Raw genomic sequence first — 20,087 nt, 5'->3', positions numbered from 1 at the left:
AATATGGTCTATGGTGTGAAGCCAGTTCCACATAATTATCAGCTTCAGATAGATCGAAAGATCTCTTTTGCCTTTCTGCAGTTCACAGCAGAGAAGGAGGTAATGGAGAAAGAGCCCTCAACATCTCCATATTTTCTAGGATCTCGCCTTCTGATAGAGATGGAATTTACATCAAACGCCATCTAGGAGTCGGTGCTTGGAACTGTGGGAGGACTGGACGCATCCAACATGGCTGGAACCAACAAGGAGGACCTCTTTCTCTCTTGCAACTTTGAAATCAACTGTTTCTTGGCATGCTCAGACTTGAGCTTCACCTTTTTTGACAGAGGTTCTGATTGGCATCAAGTTTCCAGAGCCGACTGGATTGAGTCTTCAGAGCTGACTGGCACTCTTTATTGGCACTTGGAGCTAAGGTTATAGGAGGTGTTGAGGAGGCCTGCTCTGGGTGCTGCAGTCCTTTCTTTGTAGCATTAGCATTCTCAGAGTTGGATGCACCCAAAGAGCTGCTTTCAATCGTGATACCCTTTCATGGCATACCTTGGGCATAAATTGTTTGCAGATTGCACACCTGATAGTGTCATGGCCATTTCTCAGACAAAGAAAGTATTTGTTGTGCCCATCAGATTGGGCCATCTTGGTCGAACAACGTGAACACTTCTTGAACACAGCCTTCGAAGCTATGGATCTGAAGGCTCGAACTCACATCTGTCAACTGGAGATGAGAATCTATAGAAGAGACATCCTTCTTTAGTAGCGGCTAAAGAACTGAGGGAGGCAGCCGCTCGCCCTGCCTTTTATAGTCGCGCCAGGGAGAAAAGCGTGTGAAAAAGAGAGGAGAGTGATTCACGCCTTTAGGAGATTTGGAACATCTGTGGCTGGCCTGCGCATGAGTAGTTCCCATGCGGGACTAAACAGAAGACACAATGATGAATCTCTATTTTTAATTTTATGAAAATATAATGAAAAGAACACTTGCTTGGAAAAACGCCAAGTCCATGGAGAGGTTCCCAATCAATGATGCCATTGTAGTGGCAAATAAAATCTAATCTGGAGGTGCAATTCCTCCCCCTCAAGACATGAACAGTCTGAAGCAGTATATCTTGGGAGGGGGGGGAGGGTTTTGTGCCTAAATACTTGCTCTAGAGGTTTCTGACACGCAGTTGGTGTCAGCGCAAAGTCCATCAGTGTGATCGCACAGACGACAAAGAATTCAAGTCCTATCCTACAAAGATTGCTCACTACAGGCCAGTATTTCCTAATTTATATACAGAGGCAAGGTAGAGAAAGGATGAGATCTGACCTTTTAAAGAGGTGAAGTTGAAGTAAGAAGCAAGGTATCTTATGAAGAGAACGCAACTTTTAATTCATATACACTGACGTTACATTGAACATTATATATAAATTCAAGTTCTTTCTCCAAGCAAGATGTCTAATGGCACCACATCCAAATTATAATTAGGAAAGGACTTTAAAATAGCAGAAAGTCCTAGGAAAATACTTGCTTCAAGCAAAATTAGGCAGAGGCAAAAGTTTATCACAAGAGATAGTTTTTGGATTCTTCCTTACATGCATATATTAAACATAGTTATTTATGGGATTTATATTCCATCTCTCCAGAGACCTGCTCAAGGCAGCTTATAAGTAAACACAATACCATAAGACCATAAAAACAACATAAATTATCATTATTAATTACAAGTCATTAAAAGGTACTCACATGCACTATATCATCCAAACTGTTGAAAATATACTTTCGAGCCTCTTTAGATTTCATGCCTGTCTCTGCTTCATGCTCTTCCAGTGTCTTCAGAAATTTGAAAACAATACACAATTATTTTTCAATGTATTTCAAATAACTTACATGGTGGACAACAGCAACCTGCAGTACACACACTGCAACTGGTATTTTAAGAAGTAGCCATTTTCAGTTATGGGAGTTACTACATTTTAAAAAGGCATGCTACTGAACTAATGTTTTTCAGCAGAACAAAAATAGCTCCTGAACTGGGGTGGATACCACATAAGATATCTGGATATGTAACACTCCTTGCAGAAGCACTAAGATGACCCCTCACTGTCTATTTACACTAAGTGAAGGTGACTGTATCCCCACTATCTTTTCTGCTGACACAAGATACAGCACAAGGTATTTCCTTTGACATCATTTCAAAAATGAATTAAATTAAATCATATGATACATACCAGTGCGCCATATGAAAAACAGTGTTGCACTTACCTGTAACTGGTCTTCCATGCAGGTACACATGGGACTGCGCACGTGCAGGCCTGCTGACTTTGGATATTTTTATAGCTCAAAACCATCAGGGGGCGCCCTCGCCCCCCCAGCGCGCATGCACGGCTGTCTTTTCTGCCAAGACAGCCTCTAAGAAGTGGGGCGCCCCCGACATACCCTCAGACCTCTTTCACCGCCGTACCCCAAGGTAAGTACCAAGAGTGTTATCAGGGAAGGAGGGAGGGCATGTGTGCCTGCATGGAAGACTTAGATGAACAAGTTACAGGTAAGTGCAACACTGTTTTTCATCTACGGTCTTCCTGTGAAGTCCCACATGGGAGATTACAAAGCTTAAATGCCTGGGTGGAGGTAGCGAAGAGTAGTCACAGGAAGATTGATTGCAGGACTGCTGTGCCCATTGCCATTTCCTTCCTGTCTAGGACGTCCAAGGCGTAGTGTTTGACAAATGTGTCAGCTGAGGTCCAAGTTGCTGCCTTGCAGATGTCTTGGAGGGGGACACCTTTCAGGAGTGCTGCTGAAGACGCCTGGGACCTAGTGGAATGGGCATGAACTTCCAATGGGCAAGGTAAGCCTGCCGTCTTATAACATAATAAAGTCACCTGAACCACCCAACGAACTAATGTCTGCGAACTGGCCTTATTACCCTTGTTTTGGCCCGAAAAACACACAAAAAGGTGGGAGTCTATCCTAAAGGGCTTTACGCGATCTAAATAAAAGAGGATCGCTCTACGTACATCTAAAGTGTGCAGGGCCCTCTCAGCTTCTGTGGTGTGATCACGGAAAAAACTGGAAGGGAAAGTTCCTGAGATAGGTGGAACTTAGAAACCACTTTTTGGTAAAAAAAAAAAAAAATCCAGCTTAGTTCGGAGAACTACCTTTTTTGTGTGAATTTTTAAGTAAGAGGGCTCGCAGCATAAAGCCGCCAATTCACCCACCTATCTGGCCGAAGTAACGGCCACTAGGAACACAACCTTCAAAGAGAGGAAGCGTAAAGGACACGTGGCTAAGGGCTCAAAAGTTTTAGCCATAAGCCTGGTCAAAACCAAGGGAATGACCATTGAGGAACTAAGGATCTTACCGGGGGAAACAAATTATTCAAACCCTTCAGAAATAATTTAGAGGTAAAGTAGGAGAAGACCATCTTTTGATCCATTGGAGGGTGAAAGGCTGAAATGGCTGCCAAGTACACCGTGATAGATAAATTAGATAGTCCCTTTTGTTTGAGTTCCCACAGGAAATCCAAAATTTTGGACAGGGAAGAAACTAGAGGATCTGAACCTCTCCCCTGATACCAAACAGAAAATTTGTTCCATTTTAGCACGCAAGATTGGCGAGTAGACAGACACTTCACATTCTCCAGTACATCGGTCACTCCCTCAGAGAAGGCCTGTCCTGAAGGATCAGCCAGGCCTTCAGTTTGAGATTGTCTATTCTGTGGTGAAAAATCCCCCTCCACGTCAGCAAATCCAGCCTTATTAGGAAATGGTACACTTGGATCTTTAGTCTCAGGAGAGTGTGGAACCAAGGCTGTCATGGCCAATACGGGGCTATCAGGATGGCCGACATCTTGTCTGCCTGAACCTTGCTGAGGACCCTGGCTAGAAGAGGGAATGGAGGGAAAATGTAGAACAGGCGGCCAGACCACTTGAGTTGGAACACATCCCCAAGAGACTCGAGACCTATTCCTCCTCTGGAGCAATAACGAGGAGTCTTGTTGTTTTCCTCTGATGCAAACAGGTCTACGTCGGGAAAACCCCATTCGGTAAAGACAGTATGTAAGTAAACGTCTTGGAGGGACTATTTGTGGTTGTCCCCTTGCAACCTGCTGAGGTGATCCACCACTGTATTGTCTACACCAGGAATATGCACTGCACTCCTGGCACAGTCACAGATGCCATGCCCCCCTGGTTGTTTATATAAAACATAGCAGTCATATTGTCTGTCAATATCTGGACGGTCCTGTTCCTTATGATATCTGAAAAGGAAATCAAGGCATACAACACTGCTCTCAGTTCCAGTAAATTATTATGTTCCTGACATTCAGAATCGTCCCACACTCCATGTGCATAGGACCCTTCACAGTGAGCACCCCAACCTAGATTGGACACGTCAGTAGTGACAGAGGTATCAGGCTGCCTATAACCAAACGCAACACCCTTATACAGGTTATGGTTGTCCATCCACCAGTCTAAAGGCATAAGAACTGTCCGGGGGATGCTAAACCTCTTACTCTGGGAATCCCTCTGGGAAGAAGATTGAGGTAAATCAAAGCTGCAGAGGACACACAAGCAGTCTCACCAAAGGTACTACAGCAGTGGTGGAGGCCATATATCCCACCAGGGTCTGAATGAGTCTGGCTGGTTGGGATCTGCATCTCTTAAACATTCTAACTAATGTCTTTGTCTTTATGACCCTCTCTGTAGGTAAGAACCCTTTATCCTGGATGCTATCAATGACTGTTCCTATGAATTGGATAACCCTAGAAGGGGTAAGCTTGGAAATTTTTTTTGATTGACAAAACGGCCCATGTTAAGACAGGTGGATAGAGTAGTGGAAACCTGCCTGTTCACATCAATCAGTGGACTGACCCACAATCAGCCAGTCATATAAATAGGGGAAGATACAACATTCCTGAACCCTTAAGAAGGCGATAACTATAGCCATGCATTTCATAAATACTTGCGAAGCAGTAGATAACCCAGAAGGCAGAACTCGGTACTGGAAAACATGGGTAAAACGTAAAAAAAATTTATGCTCCTAAAAAATCGAAATATGAAAATAAGCGTCTTTTAAATCTATAACTGCGAACCAGGATTGTGGCGATATTAAGTTTAGGACTACCTGTAAGGTAGTCATTTTAAACTTACGAACCTGGACGAGTTTATTCAACTCGCAGAGATCCAGGATAGGGCAGAGACCCCCATCCTTTTTCTCCACCACGAACAAGTTGGAATAAAACCCCAAGAGTGAGTAACTATCTTCAGCCTTCTCAATGGCCCCCTTTTTAAGGAGGGCTGTCAGTTCAACTAACACCCCCGGCTGAGACCCCTGAGGGGAGAAAGTAGGGAGTCGGACACTGGGAAACTGTAAAAGTTCAACTTTATATCCAACTTCAATTATCTTTAAAACTCAAACATTGGAGGTGATTCTGCACCATTCAGAGAAGAAAGAACTTATGACTCCAAACAGTGGGTCAGGACCCTATAATTGTCAAAATTGCTTGTGAACATGTGTTTGCTCCTTAGGCTGTTGCTGGTGAGCTCCCTGTTTACTCTTATGGCCTTGTTTCTGTTTAGAAAAGGAAGACTGCAGGCTTCGTTAAGATCACTGGGGTTGGTAGGTATACCCCAGATAAGGGTGGAGGCGATGCTGTCTGCCTCTCGTAAAGGATCTATACTGCGACCTGCCCGAGGAGTGCTGCTGTGGAAGGACACCATACAATCAAGACGTAAGTCTGTCCTTTCGCTTTTTCGATAAATATTCATCCACTTTCTCGGAGAATAAAGTCTATCCTTCGAAAGGGAGATCCTTGACTCTATTCCTTGTCTCCATTGGCAACGCTGTAGTCCTTAGCCAGGCGAATCTGCGAAGGACATTGGCCAAGAAAGGGACCTGGCTGAAGTATCTGCCATTTTGCAGCCAATATTAATTTGGTGGCAGGATAAATGGACCACTTCTTCCTGAAAGACTCTCTGGTCCTCAGGTAACTGCAGAATGAAGGTGGCTACCTTATTCCAGAGCAGCAACTGGTAAGTGGCCATCATTGCAGCGTAGTTGGCAATTTTTATTCCAAAGGCTGCAGAGGTATAAATCTTTCTGCCCATGGTGTCGATCTTTCTGCTCTCCTCGTCAGAAGGGACGGATAATGACCCCTGTTTGGGTCTAGCTTGCATGTTCTCAGTGACAAGCGAAGAAGGAGAAGGATGCATCGACAGAAAAGGGCAGAGGTCATCCTTGATTCTGTAGAGATTCTCTACTTTCTTGTTTGTAGCAGGCAAGGAGGCCGGTTTCAGGTTCAAGCTGGTCAGAAGCTCAACAAAACCTTCAATTACCGGGAATGTCACAGCGGGGGATGACCCAGAGCAAATATGTTTTAAGATTTTGTCTTTAGAGTGTGGCTCCAAGGAAGCCATGTTAATTTCTAGAGCCTTGGCCATGCACTGGAGTAACTCATATGCATGGAAGCCATCCATGGGTGAGGCTTCTTCTGTCGGACCAATCGCTCCCTCGGGAGAATCTAAGGGTGGTGTATTGCAGGACCTCGGGTATCAGAGATCTTCCTCCAAACCCACTTCAGATAGACGTGGAGTGCACCTGGAACCAGGGTAGGAATAGGCCCGTACGGAGGGGGATCTGGAATGATCTCTAAGCAGTCAGTCCGAATAGTAGGAGCTTTCTCTGTGGAAACTGTGGGGAGCTGGCTCATCCAGAAAACAATGGTCCCTCAAATAGGGGCTGTCTCCTCTATAGGTGTATGGGCTGTCCCTGCGCCCATAGTGCCCTCTCTCTTCACGGGATGTGTGGAGACCAGGAATGTTGACAGGGCGATCTAAACCGACCCAAAGGGGTAGGAGGCTTCTCTACTAATATTATATCCTCCTCAATCCAGCTCCTGGAGTGGGGAGCGCTATGGGAAGAGGAATGGTCACCTGATCTTCGGGGCTTCTTGCTGGGAGGCTCGGATCCGACTTCAGTAAGAGGTCCTGCAGGCTGTTGAGGGGAGATTTCACTCTCCAAAATTGCTTTATCCCGCTTTGAAGACTTATGTTTCTTCTTCTTTTTCTTCTCTTGACTGAATCCCAATGGATCCAAATGAATCGGATCCGATGGTTTTGGAACTTAAGAGTCACCACGTCGGTTCCAAGGTAATCGACACTCCGAAGCTGTCCCACTCCGAGGGGTTTTTGGTTCCGACATTCTCGAAACCACGGACTCGTCCCAGTGGGTACGAGGAGATTGGTCTGGGACCACTACAGGCATCAAGGATGCTCTACTGCACGGAGTCCTCAATTTCAAAGGAGTCTGATCCGACGAGGTGATTATTGCCGGTTCTGAAGCACTCCGAGCCAACGAAGCAGTCGGATCCAAAGGCGCTCAGGACTTGGACTGGGCTAGTGAAGAGCGGGAGCAAGATGTCTTGGCTCCTGAGGACCTGGGCCCAGGTTGGGTAGCCGAACCAGATGGGGCAGAGATCTTTGCCACAGCTGGTGAATTCGTTGCTGCCATGGCACGCTGCCATAAGGAGGCCTGCAATCTCCCCACCCATTCTGCTCTGGCCTTTGGGGTGAAGGTGCAGCAGTATTTACATGCCCGTGTGTTGTGGGTTTCCCCCAGGCAGGAGAGGCAGTTAGAGTGGACATTGGAGCGAGTCATTTTTCTGTCACAAGACACGCAACGTTTAAACAAAGCCTTCTCCGACATCGTTGTAGGGAAGAAAGCATCTCGATTCACAAAAGAACGAGCTAGAACCTCTAGAGTCGGCAGCAAAAGAGGAAATGAGGGTATGTCAGGGGCACCCCGCCTCTTAGTGGCTGTCTTGGTGGGAAAGACAGCCGCGCATGTGCGCTGGGAGGTGAGGGCGCCCCCTAGTGGTTCTGAGCTGTAAAAATCTCTGAAGTCAGCAGGCCTGATTGTGCGCAGTCCCATTTGGGACTGCACAGGAAGACAGTAGATGAACAATGTTATTTCACTAAAAATTTATTAAAGTGCTAAGTATTGTTGCAGGAGTTGTGCTACTGTTTGCACAAGCCAAGTGCACTGAACACATTTTCCTTTGCACTCACACATCACTGGATCCAACCCACTGTCTATCGTCCTATCTATTTTGGAGAAGTGCAATATAAATGTTTAATTAATGCAAATTAGTTTTACTGCTATCATTTCCAATGAAATACTTAGTTCTATAATTGAACATTGGAATAGTAACTAAATCAGATTTAACAGAAAGCTCTGCAAGGGAGCACAAACATAAATTCTGCATATTTTCAACAGAAAATTTGAAAATGGGCATAAAGCTGAATGCAGAGATGAAACCTTTCTCCAACAAAGTGTAACAAAGTGTAACCCCGGTTCGTGAACCAGTTCATGAAAACGTCGCTTCTGGCTCAGCAGAAGGTCTGCAGAGAGCCCATCTCCCCTGCTGCCCAGCAAACTGATTGATCGGCGCCAGGCTGTCTGCAGTGATGAACCAAAATATGAACCAAACAAACTGGGCTAAAATTCATCATGGTTCATGAGAAATGAGCTCCCACAAACTGCCAGTTCGTGAACCATGAACAGGCCTGGTTCATGAAAACTATGGTTCGTATTTCGTTTCATGCCCATCTCTAATAGGGACATTTCAAAGGAACAGAAAATATGCAGACAGTGCGCCCCTCCCCCCCGTCTCAGTTCAGTACGGCCCTACTTCTTTAAGGCATACAGCTGAAAATGCAGAGCACAGAAACCTGAGCATTCTTATTACCTTTAATCTCCAACCTGAATATGGTGCATCTGTTTCTTTACAGAAAAATCGTGTGGTCTTTGTTCCAATATTCAACAGTTGCTCTGCAGGCAAGCCTTGCGTTTGTGAAATGTAACGGATCTAGAAGGATTAAAGAAAGATAGTTTTGCACTACCACATTATATATGTAGAGATCAGCCAGCAATCTGTGGTGCTTAATGTGACATCACAATAGCTTGAAAGTTTGACTCTGCGAAGAATGACCAGAATGGATATTTAGAATAGAGATGAGCACGATCCCAAAAAAATAAACGATCCAGCTGGTCGTGGATCGGTGCCAGCAACGATCCCAAATTAACAATCCGCTCCGATCATCTCCTGTTCCCGAGCCTTGAATCGTGGATCATGGAGGCCAAAGCGGGGCGCGCTGCTATTCCCAGCTATGTGGGAAGGTGGGTGGTGGCGGCAGCCGCCAGGGCTGGCGGGCACGGGGAGGCGGCAACAAGCCGCCTCCCCTCAGGGGGCAGGGGGTCTGGCTGCTCACCGGCGGCACCCCCCATGTGCCCACCCGCCAGGCCAAACTGGAGCGTGCTGGTATTCCCAGCAAGAAAGGAACAGTGGGTCTTGGCGGTGGCCGCTGGGCCTGGCGAGCACGGGGAGGCAGCAGAAAGCCACCTCCCCTCAGAGGGCGGGGGTCTGGCCGCTCGCCAGCTGCTCCGTGGTTGGAAGGAAGCCCTGCTGATCAAGGAAAGCTGGGCTTTCATTGGGGTTTCCAGGGCGACAGAAGGAGGGCAAACAGAGCTCAGGCATTCCCCTGGCTCCGTTGCCAGGGGAATAGATTGCTGGCGCCTGAGTGTCTGGATCCCTGATCCGAGCCCGATCACCCCGATCCAGGCCTCTCCCGACCACTGGATCGTTGGCTGTGGACAATCACAATCCGCCGGTTCACAATCGCACGATCGCCATTATAGTGGGGGGTTTTCGATCGTAATGCGGATCATGCCCATCTCTAATTTAAAAGTGATATTTGATGCAGAGAATTCAGGCAATATACTTAATAGGGATTTTGTACACTTGCACCCCAGAAAACCTAGCTTACATATTTATGTTAGGTTCCTAAAGCCTTGTTATGTAATTCACTTGTAGGAACAATCAAGGTAAGCAGAATGAATACTGATTAGCCTACCTTTAAAAATTAATTTTATAAACATAACATTATTAATTTGTATACTTAATGTTAGTTTGAGAAAACTCAGTATTGAATTCAGCCTGTATATTCGTTTGACTTTTCATTAATATGAGATCCTGATAACATAACAAATACTAGTGTGGAGAAATATTGCTGCACAAAAAGTCTGTTTAGTAATAAAGCATCTTTATTTTGTTAACATACAGCTAAAGGCGGCACTTCTTAGCGTTCATTGACAAAAAGGGACAGAGACAGGCAGATTGCAGAATTTGCAACGGTAACCCCATGTTTTGTCCAACTCTGGGGGCAATGGGCATTTACAAACATTGAACATGAAGGATGTTATCCTTCTCTAAACTCTAAAACTGTTAGAGTAATACAAGTGGGGGAAGTGTAAGGAATTTGCAAAAGTGGCCATCCTATTCCTGGACCTTTGCTTATTACAGTCTCCCACCACCCCTTTTCTCAGTCTCTCCCTCACTCCCCCCACTCCTTCTCTTACCTCTCTCTGCTTTTCTCTCTTTCTCCCTCCCTACAACTTATTGTCACTTACTTTCTGTCTCACTTATCCCTCCATCCCTACAGTTACTCTTCTCTTGCGCCCTCCTTCACCCCATCACACACACATTTTCCCTCCTCCACTTATTACTTAGTCTTTATTTCTCTCACCTCCATCACTTACTTGGATCCTGCCTATTGGCACCACCACCACTGTTCCCCTCACATAGCTGCAAGAGAGGGATACAGACAGTACTGTAGTGGGAGGGGGCATTTCCCACTGCAATAGCAGCTCCTTTTCTGGCAGCATGGCAGCCAATGATTCCTCCTCCCAGCTGTGCCACTGGCAGCTCCTCCTGCCTTGCACGCAGAGGCTAGTGAAGAAGCCATAATGTCAGGGCTTTCACCACTGCTGCCTCGCTGCCTCAGAGGCTGGTGAGAGGAGAGGGTGATGGTGCAGCTCACCAAAGAAGTTCCTCCTCCCTTGCCAGCAGCATCACTGGCTCTCCTGCCCTCAGCACTGCTACCTCAGCGTCTCAGTGAGAAGTGGGAGCAATGGTGGGGTTTGCAACAATCTCCTCTTCCCTCAATGTTGTTGTCTCAGCACCCCAGAGGCTACTGAGGAGAGCTGGGGCTGGTGGAAGCTGTGGCTCTGCACAAACACAGATAGGTTCATTGGGAGGGGAGATTAAAACCTCCCATCGATTTTGGGTTTATTTTTAGATTTTTCTGCAAACCTGAGCAGTCCCCATGTTTAGAGAAAAGTCTTCCTTGTCTCAATGTGGGTCTGATCTGCAGATTTAAACATCTGCAAATGTGACCATTTAAAGAACGAGATATACAGATAGTGTTAGATTTTCCCTGAACAAAGTGAGTTCACAAAGGAGTGAAGAGGGGCAAATACAGCCCCCTTATGTTGCAGGATTCCGCCTTTCCCCAACCAACATAGGACTGCTGGACTAAGGGAAGGTGGTAAAAATAGCTTCTGTAAATGGAGCAAGCTTACCCAAGTTTGGATCTAATATATGGTATGATCAGTAGATAGTCTAGTCACTTTGTACATTCATAACCGTGTTAAGTCTTCAAATAATCAAATTAAAAATTAAACATACAAAAGTAAGTCTCATTTCAAAATACTATCACTCTTCTATTACCTGGTCATATTCAAGAGCTCCTGGATATAGTGGCCATCCAAGGAATAGTTCCGCAATCACACAGCCCAGTGACCACATATCTATGGCTTCACAGAACGGCAAACCTAGTATGATTTCTGGTGCTCTGCAAATAAAAATAAGTACTGTTTTGTTCAATTTACTGCATTAAAAATCCAATTAAAAGCAGACATTGGAAAACAGGACAGAAAAACACAGTGATTTTTACTCATTTGTTTTTGCAAATTAAGGTAACCTGACTTTCTACTTAATTCCTGTTTGTCTCTTAGCATGAATGAGTCCACAAATTAGATGAAGACTTTATTATTATATATTATCATGTGTGGCATCCAACATATACAACATTTCTTATCAAGCCTTCAGTTGCTCTGCAATAAAATGTCTGCAGGGTGTATATTATAGTTGAATACCATATTTACTTGAAAAGAAGATTTTTTTAAAACTTTTTTTTGGTTTTCTAAAAAGGATGCAGGGTATATTGCATTCAGGTATACAGATCTGCAGAGTATGAGAAGTGATTTACTGGGCACACAGGGACAGCTCTAGAGAAAGTGCACCAACTCATTCACCAGTGGAGAAGAGTGGCAGTTAAAGCAATGCTGCCTCTGCAAATACTGCCTTTCAATCTGCTTTGAGTTTCAAGGGGAGAGAGGAGGAGTGAACACCCTGACTAGCTTTAGAAACAGCAGCTCCTTGCCTGCAAATGGAAAGAAGGAGTAGGAACAGTGGCGGTGGATTTGCTCCTCTACTGACCCATGTTTCTGGCTCCAAATAGTACTCCACACCAGCTTTTACTTATTCCTCTGTGCTTTAAGCCAGAGTTATCTAGTAGGTCAGCTCTTTTTTCCCAGAAGAGAGAAACTCAAAGAGCCTGTGGGTTTACAGCAGTTTAGCACAACAGTAGTTATACCTATTGTGTGGACACATTATATAGAGAAGGATAAGGCAAGCAGTTAATGGGGGGAGATCCAGAGGAGTTAGCCATGTTAGTCTGTAGTAGAAAAATGGGGGGGGGTAACAGTGAATGCCTAAAAAGGGGGTCATCTTACATTCAGGGCTCTCTTCCTTTTGAGTAAATAATGTATGTACATTGTGCCTACACTTACTTATTGATGGTTCAGTCTATTATAGTTCTATATATTATTTTAAAACATTTTGTTTTCAAGAAACTGTTACAAAAACACTCTTGTCATGTTAACTCTGTTAATGCTGTTTAACTCTGATTTACTTTACTTTACTTTACTTTAATTGAATTTTTATACTGCCCATCTCCCGAAGGACTCAGGGCGGTGTACAGCAAAAGTAAAACATACAAATATAAAACACTAAGAATATATAATAAACATATTAAATAATTTGAAGCTCATTTTATCAAATAAGTATTTAACCTTTATTAATGCATTCTACATGAATTCACCCAACTGGTTAACTGCAAACAGTAGCAGTTCTTCTATATTGGTAAGATACATAATTATAAAATACAGATATCCCTTAAATAAGCATTTGCATGAATTATAAAATGGATTTTGTAATTCACATGGCAATTTCTCACATATCAAATTCACATGTAAATTGTTTGTTTACACATTTATTTACAATATTCTTTTAAATAAATGTTATCCATGCATTTTTTAAAAATACATTATTTATTTTCCATGTAATGACTACCACAGAAGGAACCCCTCTTAGTAAATAATTCAAATGTCAGCTGGACTGGCACCTGACAAATTCCAATAGAGGGACTCAGTGCCAGTTTTACCCTATTACTGTATTATATCAAATGTATTACTAATGTATACATTTAGATGTTTGTCCTGCCACTATTTATAGAACTCCCAAAGAGTCTTAGAAATCTAACACATAATATGCCAAAAAAAGACATAAGAAAACCACATTCGCAAACCTATAACAGGCTACCAGTAGTAAAAAAAAAAAAGAATTAAAATACTACATAATATGTAACCAGTAACAATAAAATCAGAATATAGTAGCCACAAATCCATCAGTTAAAACTCTGTGCACTAAGTAATTAACTCCCTAACAAAAGCATTTGGTAGGAAGTTAATTACTAAAGAATCAGCAGTCCCCTTCAAATCATGAGTGGGATCTTTGGATCCAAACTTGTATTATCATATCATAAATCTAAAATAGCCTATATAACTTTTTCAAATAATTATTTATGTTATTTATAGTCTGCCTTTCTTGCTGATACTCAAGGCCGATTACACAGTATAAGTCAATACAACAGCTGGGACATTCAATAAGCAACACAATATGGAAAATGATAAGAACCATAAGAGGCAATTTAGCAGCTTGCCCTGCTCAAAAGCCCAACACCTCTCTAGAGTTGCCTGCAGACTGGCTGGGAAAGGGAAGGAAGAAGGAGAGGACTTTAGGGGCATTCCCTAACCCATCTGCATGTTCCTGCAGGCAGGTAAGGCAATTTAGCAGCTTGCCCTACTCAAATGTTCAACGTCTCTCTAGAGGCGCGAGCCTCTTGGCACAAGTCTAAGGGTAAGAGCACAAGGACTCTCAGCCTGCGGCTCTCAGCTGGGGGTCCAACTAGTACATGCAACAGAGCGTTGAAGAGAGGGGGAGGAGTGAGGTGTGACAGTGAGAGGACTGTTATTGTACAAGAGGGACAAGATGTAGAACTGCTTGTACACCTTCTAATCTTTGACCCTCTCTAGGCATGACAGTGTGTAGGTCCTTGCAGGAGATTATTAATCGCTCTCTCTCTCAGGCACAGTTCACTCAAGGAGGCAACAGTAACACCGTTTTTGAAGAATCATAGAATCAGAGTTGGAAGGGGCCATACAGACCATCTAGTCCAACCCCATGCCCAGTACAGGATCAGCCTAAAGCATCTCTGACAAGTATTCATCTAGACTCTTCTTGAAAACTACAGAAACTAAAAAAGCCCCCCTGGATAAGAATGAGCTGGCAAATTACTGCCCAGTCTCAAATTTACGGTTTTTAGTCAAGGTAATTGAGCAGGTAGTGGCAGAGCAGCTCCAGGGATTCTTTATGGAAACATCTGTGTTGGATGCATTCCAGTCCGGCTTCAGGTCTGGATTCAGCGCTGAGACAGTTCTGGTGGTGCTGGTTGATGATTTCTGACTCCACCTGGATAAAGGTGAGCACGAGCTGCTGTTTTTGTTAGATCTATCAGCAGCATCTGACACTCTTGACCACTCAAATTTTGTTCAACTGCTTGGCCTCACTGTGGGTGAGCAATTGCTTTGGCTTGGTTCTCCTCATTCCTCCAAGGATGCTTCTTTAGGGTCATCATTGGAGAGGAGAAGTTGACCCAGCGAGAAATCTCTTGTGGAGTCCCTTAGGGGTCGATGCCCCAATTTCATTCAATATTTATATGTGCCCTTTAGTAGAGATCATCAGGAGTTTTTGGAGTTGGGTGCCACCAGTATGTTGATGACACCCAGCTCTATATCAGAGGCTGCGATCTTGGTCCTTGCTCAGTGTCTGGATGCCATGGTTGGTTGATTGGTTCCAGCATGTCATTTTTCTCCCTGATCATGTATGTTACAGTATACTTGAAGAATGCATCAATAAAGGTGAGAATATATTTGTTGCCACTTGGTGTCACTTTGGTGTTTTACAGTGTGGAATGTGGGGGCCCCAAGCTGATTCTGTTGCCAAGTAGGCCCCCTCTCCTGCTTCAAGGCCTGCCATGAACTGTGTTGGAGTTTCCCGCGTTGCTGATTTACTGCTACACCAAAAACTGCCCTGCATGTATGCACTTTAATACACGTGTCAGTTTCCTACCTGCTTGCTAGTTATCCTGCTGTTGCAATAGACTGTGTCAGTTTCCTGAATCCATGTCTGGACAACTACACTAAGGACTCTCTTTCTGGGCAGCCTTGCCCGAGCCTATATCTGGACCTCCCTGTGTGTGTTTGGACTTTATTACACGTGTGCTCCGTGCCTGCCTCACCATCCACCACGGGCTGTGCCTGTTCCCTGCTATGGACTGTGTTTCACGTGCTGTTTCCCTGCCTCCATGGAAGCCTGCCTCACCTGGGCCCCAGCCGTGCTGTTAGCAGCCAGGTGCCAGCTGGGGAAAACCTCCAGCGAGCCTGACCAGGCACCCCCTGGCCAGTTCCCACCTGGAGACTCCCACGGGCCAGACACCCAGCTTGCCCTTGCTACCGGGCAGCCTGCTAGCCAGCCCCAGCCATGCCCAGCCAGCAGCCATGTTCTTAGGCAGCCAGAAGACCTAGAGAAGAAGCCTGCTTTGGGAAGCCATTTTGGAGAAGCGGACACACCACGTCCGCAGCGAGAGAACCTCGCCCCGCTCTGCATATCTTAAGAGCCGCCCCGGAGAAGAAGCTAAGTGCCGACCATCCCAAGCACTTAGAGAATGCATCTCAAAGAAGCCTCCGCAGTCCAGAGCTGATGACTTCAGGACAAGCTCCGTCCACTGAAACATCCATTCAACACGCCTGGATCTCCCCCTCCCTCCTTTGTCCCCTCTTCCTAAGGTGTCACTATAACACAATCAGATTACTAAAGTGGCCCATCTAAGACATTCAGAAAACCATTAAGACCTTTGTTTCGACCCGTGAGAACCACAAGGTGCAGCACCAGCCCAAGGGTACGTTTTGGGGTATTTAAGCTGGCTGCCCCGGCCACATGGCGCGTACGCCTTCCCTGTCCAGACCCCTTGCTGTCTCTCTGTGGATCCAGTGCTGGCATTGGACCACCTCGCTGCTGTGTCTCTACTCCGCTTCAGGATTGTAAGTATATCTCTTATCATCGTGGGTACCTGCTCATGCGACCATCTCTATATTTCCTACTCTATGTTTCCTAGCCCTTGTATGCTATCTTGTATGTATGTGCAAGTTCAGGCTTACGCCACACTATTAGTAAATACACATTATTGATGGAATATTTGTAGTCTGCCTCTTTATTACGTGAGCGTCTGGAGAAAGGACCTTGGTTAGATCCGCGCTAAATTTAGTTCTGGACTGCTAAGCTAATTCCCCATTCAAAAGAGCAGTTCCAGTAACATTCAGCACCAACTGGCATGAATACTCAGAAGATTTAAAGCGTGCCATGTGGAAAGGACCTAAAATGGAATAAAGTACAACATGCATAGGGGTTCCTCCTACTGAGCATGGAATAAACTTATTATAGCACTGGTTAGCAAACAGAAGGACTGTGCAATAAATTTTTCTGGTGTGTCTCAAGTGAATATTGTCACTGAGCAAATGATGAAGATATGTATTTAACCAGAAGCTACTGATTTATTCTTATAGCACAAGCCAATAATCCAGAATTCATCCCCACCTGCTAGTCTGTGCTAGAAGATATTGTGCATCCAAACAATTTACACTAAGATTTAAAGAAGCAGTGTTCTAAATACATGATAAGCTGTTAATCATGATGAAAATTAACACTCATCTCTCATTTCAGTCATTTGTCAATTCTGTTTGCAGGTGTTATAAATTAGGAGGTGTGAAAATTGACTGGCACATACTAAAAGGGTAGAACCCCTGGTGTTTGGGTCTCTGAATTGCAGGAGTTTACCACTGCAGCTGCCAATTGCTCAAATTATCCCATTTCTAGTGGTGAACGAATGTCTGATAAATAACTGTTAATACAGGACAGTAATTTAACAGTGGTTCACAAGGGGTTTCTTTGGGAGACATAATATTCACACCCAAGTCAGTCAGCCACATTTCACACTGGACTCATTGCCTTGGTAGCTGACAGTACTTCTTCACACCCTCCACAATCAAGACCCCTTATCCAACTGTTAAATCAGAGAGCAACCATGTGAGAATCTTATTCTTATGTTATCAAGTAACAAATGTTTCCAAGAATACTAACTCAGAGATAAAGAAGCTAAAATTTAACTTATGAGCGTAAAAAGGAACCTGCAATAGTTATTTCAGTATACGCAGGAACAAAGCACAGCAGGAGGTGGAAGGATCATCCTTAAATTGTATGTTGATTTTAGAATTATTGTTTTCTTGTTTTTATTGATTTTAACTGTTGTTCACTGCCCAGAGCCCCTGAGGATGGGCGGTTTATAAATTGAAATAATAAATAATAAAATAATAAAAATTAAGGATTAACTGTCTTATTTGTAGTTTCATCATTAAGAGCTGGTTTTCAAACTGTTATCACAGGAAAGCCTTAGTGATTACTCAGTGAGGTCAATAAAGGAGGACTGGCTTCTGTGAAGCCCATCACTACCACTTTTGCCCTGCAATGTGTCCTATACAGTAAGGATGAGCAGATTCCTCCAGCACCATCTTGAGTGGAATTCATTCTGATATTGATCCTAGGATCTTTTGTCAAATTTTGTGGAATTAGGAGCAGAATACAAGCTAGAATGTTCTTCCCCAGTGTCTGGAGACCATACAAAAATGAAATCATTTATGAAACAGGGTGCACCCATGAGCTACAGCATATAAACAAAATAATCAAAGCCCCTCAAAAACAACTCCTTTGTCCGACGACGCCATCCTTCTGTCCACCCACCCCACCAGCCCTGCAGCAGCAGACACCGTCTTCAGGCCCTGCAGCACGGCCTCAGGCAGTACTTCAGCTGCAGGAGCCTCTACAGGCCCCCAGGCCTCCCTCACCGTTAGGCCAGTCCCAACCAATGCCAGGCACAACTCTAGGGAACAGCCTGCAGCCACTCAGCAGACTCACCATTCTCCTGCAGTTGCCCAGACAACTCCACCTCATCCAGGCCCACAGGAGATTGCCATCAGCACCAGCCAGGCAGGCCCAGGCCCCAAGCTGCCAGGGGAGCCACTGGAAAGCGTTCGCCAGCAGCAGGGGAGAGCCAGGAAGAGAGCAGACCAAATGCCCTGCCCTAGGCTGGGATGAAGTGGGTGGGGCCAGGAGACTGCAGAGTCTACCCAGCCCTCCTATCAGATAGGCTGGGAGCAGGGCCAGTCAAGGAAACTGGATGGAGATTGGGAGCAGAGCCAAGAAGGTGGGGCATACCACTCTTAAATTCAGGTTCCTGTGAAGGCCAAGGAGGATTTTGCAGGGAGAGGCAGCTGGAGCGTGCTGTTACTCCCAGGGCAGGAGAAGGAACAAGGTGGTGCAACCCCCTTCCCTGCCCATCTGAGGCCGGAGGACACCTGCCTGGAGAGCTGATAGGATGGCAAAGCGTCAGGTGGGGGCACCAGTGAGGGAGGAGCCTCACATCCTTTGTTTGCCAAAAAATTAAAACTAAAACATAGGATTTCAAGCCTACAGAGGGATAACTTTGAAGCAGTTCCTTTTTGTTTGTTTGTTTGTCACAGACATGCACAGCTGTGCAATTATTTTTCAGAGAAACACATGCTCCTTTTCAAGGAAGGGGCTGTTGCTCAGTGGCTGAGCACATACTTTGCATGTGGAGGATCCCAGATCCAGGTTGTCTTTAGAATCCCCAGTAAAAGGCTGCAGTTATAGATGATGTGAAAGACTTTCAGCTAACACTCTTAAGAGTAGCTGCCAGTCAAAGCTGATAATATTGGAGTTGACAGGCCAACTCCTTATAAGGCAGCTTCATGCAATCAGCATATTTTGAAACCAAAAAACTATACAAAATTATAATAAAAAGGTCTGACTAATATGAACATGACTTGTACCTATTCAGCATTACAATATAACAACTGCAACAACACAGAGCACCACTGAATGTTCAGTAACAATAATTTTTAGACTTTCTGCTTCCCAGGGGCCTATAATGTTCCCCTAAACCCCTTTTATTCAGGAACTATTTAGAGCATATGGAATTAGCATCATGATTCATTGGATCCTGGCCTTTGCTTTTATGTAAGTGACTTGTATAGAATCATTGTGTTTCCAGAAACCTAAGCAGAAACTGATGGTTAAATTTTATTTTGCTGTTGCTTCCAAATATTCCAATATGCCATGCAAAAAAAAAAAGAGGGGGGGGGGTTCCAGTGTCAGGAATTATGAATTAAGGTCCTAGATTTCAAAACTAATATGTTGTAAGTGATCTAACTGGATGTTAGAAAACACACTTATTCCAGAAACATTTGAGTTTGAATCCAAATGGGCTAAGTGGGACTTTTGTCAAGTCCACTGCAGACCCCTCCCACCATTTTACTTTCCATGCTATTCCTCCATCACAAGCCATAGTTGAGGAGCTCAGTGGGCTATAATGGGGGGATTAGTAAAAATCGCCCTCTCTTCCTCTTCTGGCAGAACCTTTGGATTTAATACTTAGAGCAACAAAATTGGAAATTTGACTTAAAAATCAGTACCTGATTTTATCAGTGAATTAAATCTGTCTGCTCTTCCTAACTGCAATACATTTGTTTACAAACTATATTTGAAATAAAATATATGTATTTAGTAAAACAGCCATTTGCACATTCTTAGTAGTAAAATAAATGGAGATGTTGTATTTTTAACCGTTCCAATCTATAGTGACGTTCTGTTACCAACTCTCCAGCCTGACTAAGCCCTGAGTTAAAAAAAAAACTTAGAAGAATGGATTTAGCATGTGTACAACACGGATCCTCTTTTGTAAAC

The 20,087-nt window shown here is 44.4% G+C and overlaps 1 protein-coding gene across 3 annotated transcripts in view; it reads right to left on the bottom strand.

The window, feature by feature from the left end:
* Positions 1-20,087, bottom strand: part of HIPK3 (homeodomain interacting protein kinase 3) — a 164,206-nt gene that overhangs the window by 43,616 nt on the left and 100,503 nt on the right. For all 3 annotated transcript variants that reach the window (XM_054970560.1, XM_054970559.1, XM_054970561.1), the window contains exons 3-5: positions 11,538-11,661; positions 8,718-8,837; positions 1,718-1,804 (exon numbers count right to left, since the gene is read on the bottom strand). In XM_054970560.1, the coding sequence (XP_054826535.1) occupies positions 1,718-1,804; positions 8,718-8,837; positions 11,538-11,661 (331 nt within the window). The remainder of the gene's footprint in view (positions 1-1,717; positions 1,805-8,717; positions 8,838-11,537; positions 11,662-20,087) is intronic.

Source organism: Eublepharis macularius, chromosome 2, assembly GCF_028583425.1.
Source record: "Eublepharis macularius isolate TG4126 chromosome 2, MPM_Emac_v1.0, whole genome shotgun sequence".
NCBI classification, from domain to species: Eukaryota; Metazoa; Chordata; class Lepidosauria; order Squamata; family Eublepharidae; genus Eublepharis; species Eublepharis macularius.
Note: the sequence above shows the minus strand (reverse complement) of the source record. Positions and strands in the feature narration are given on the sequence as shown.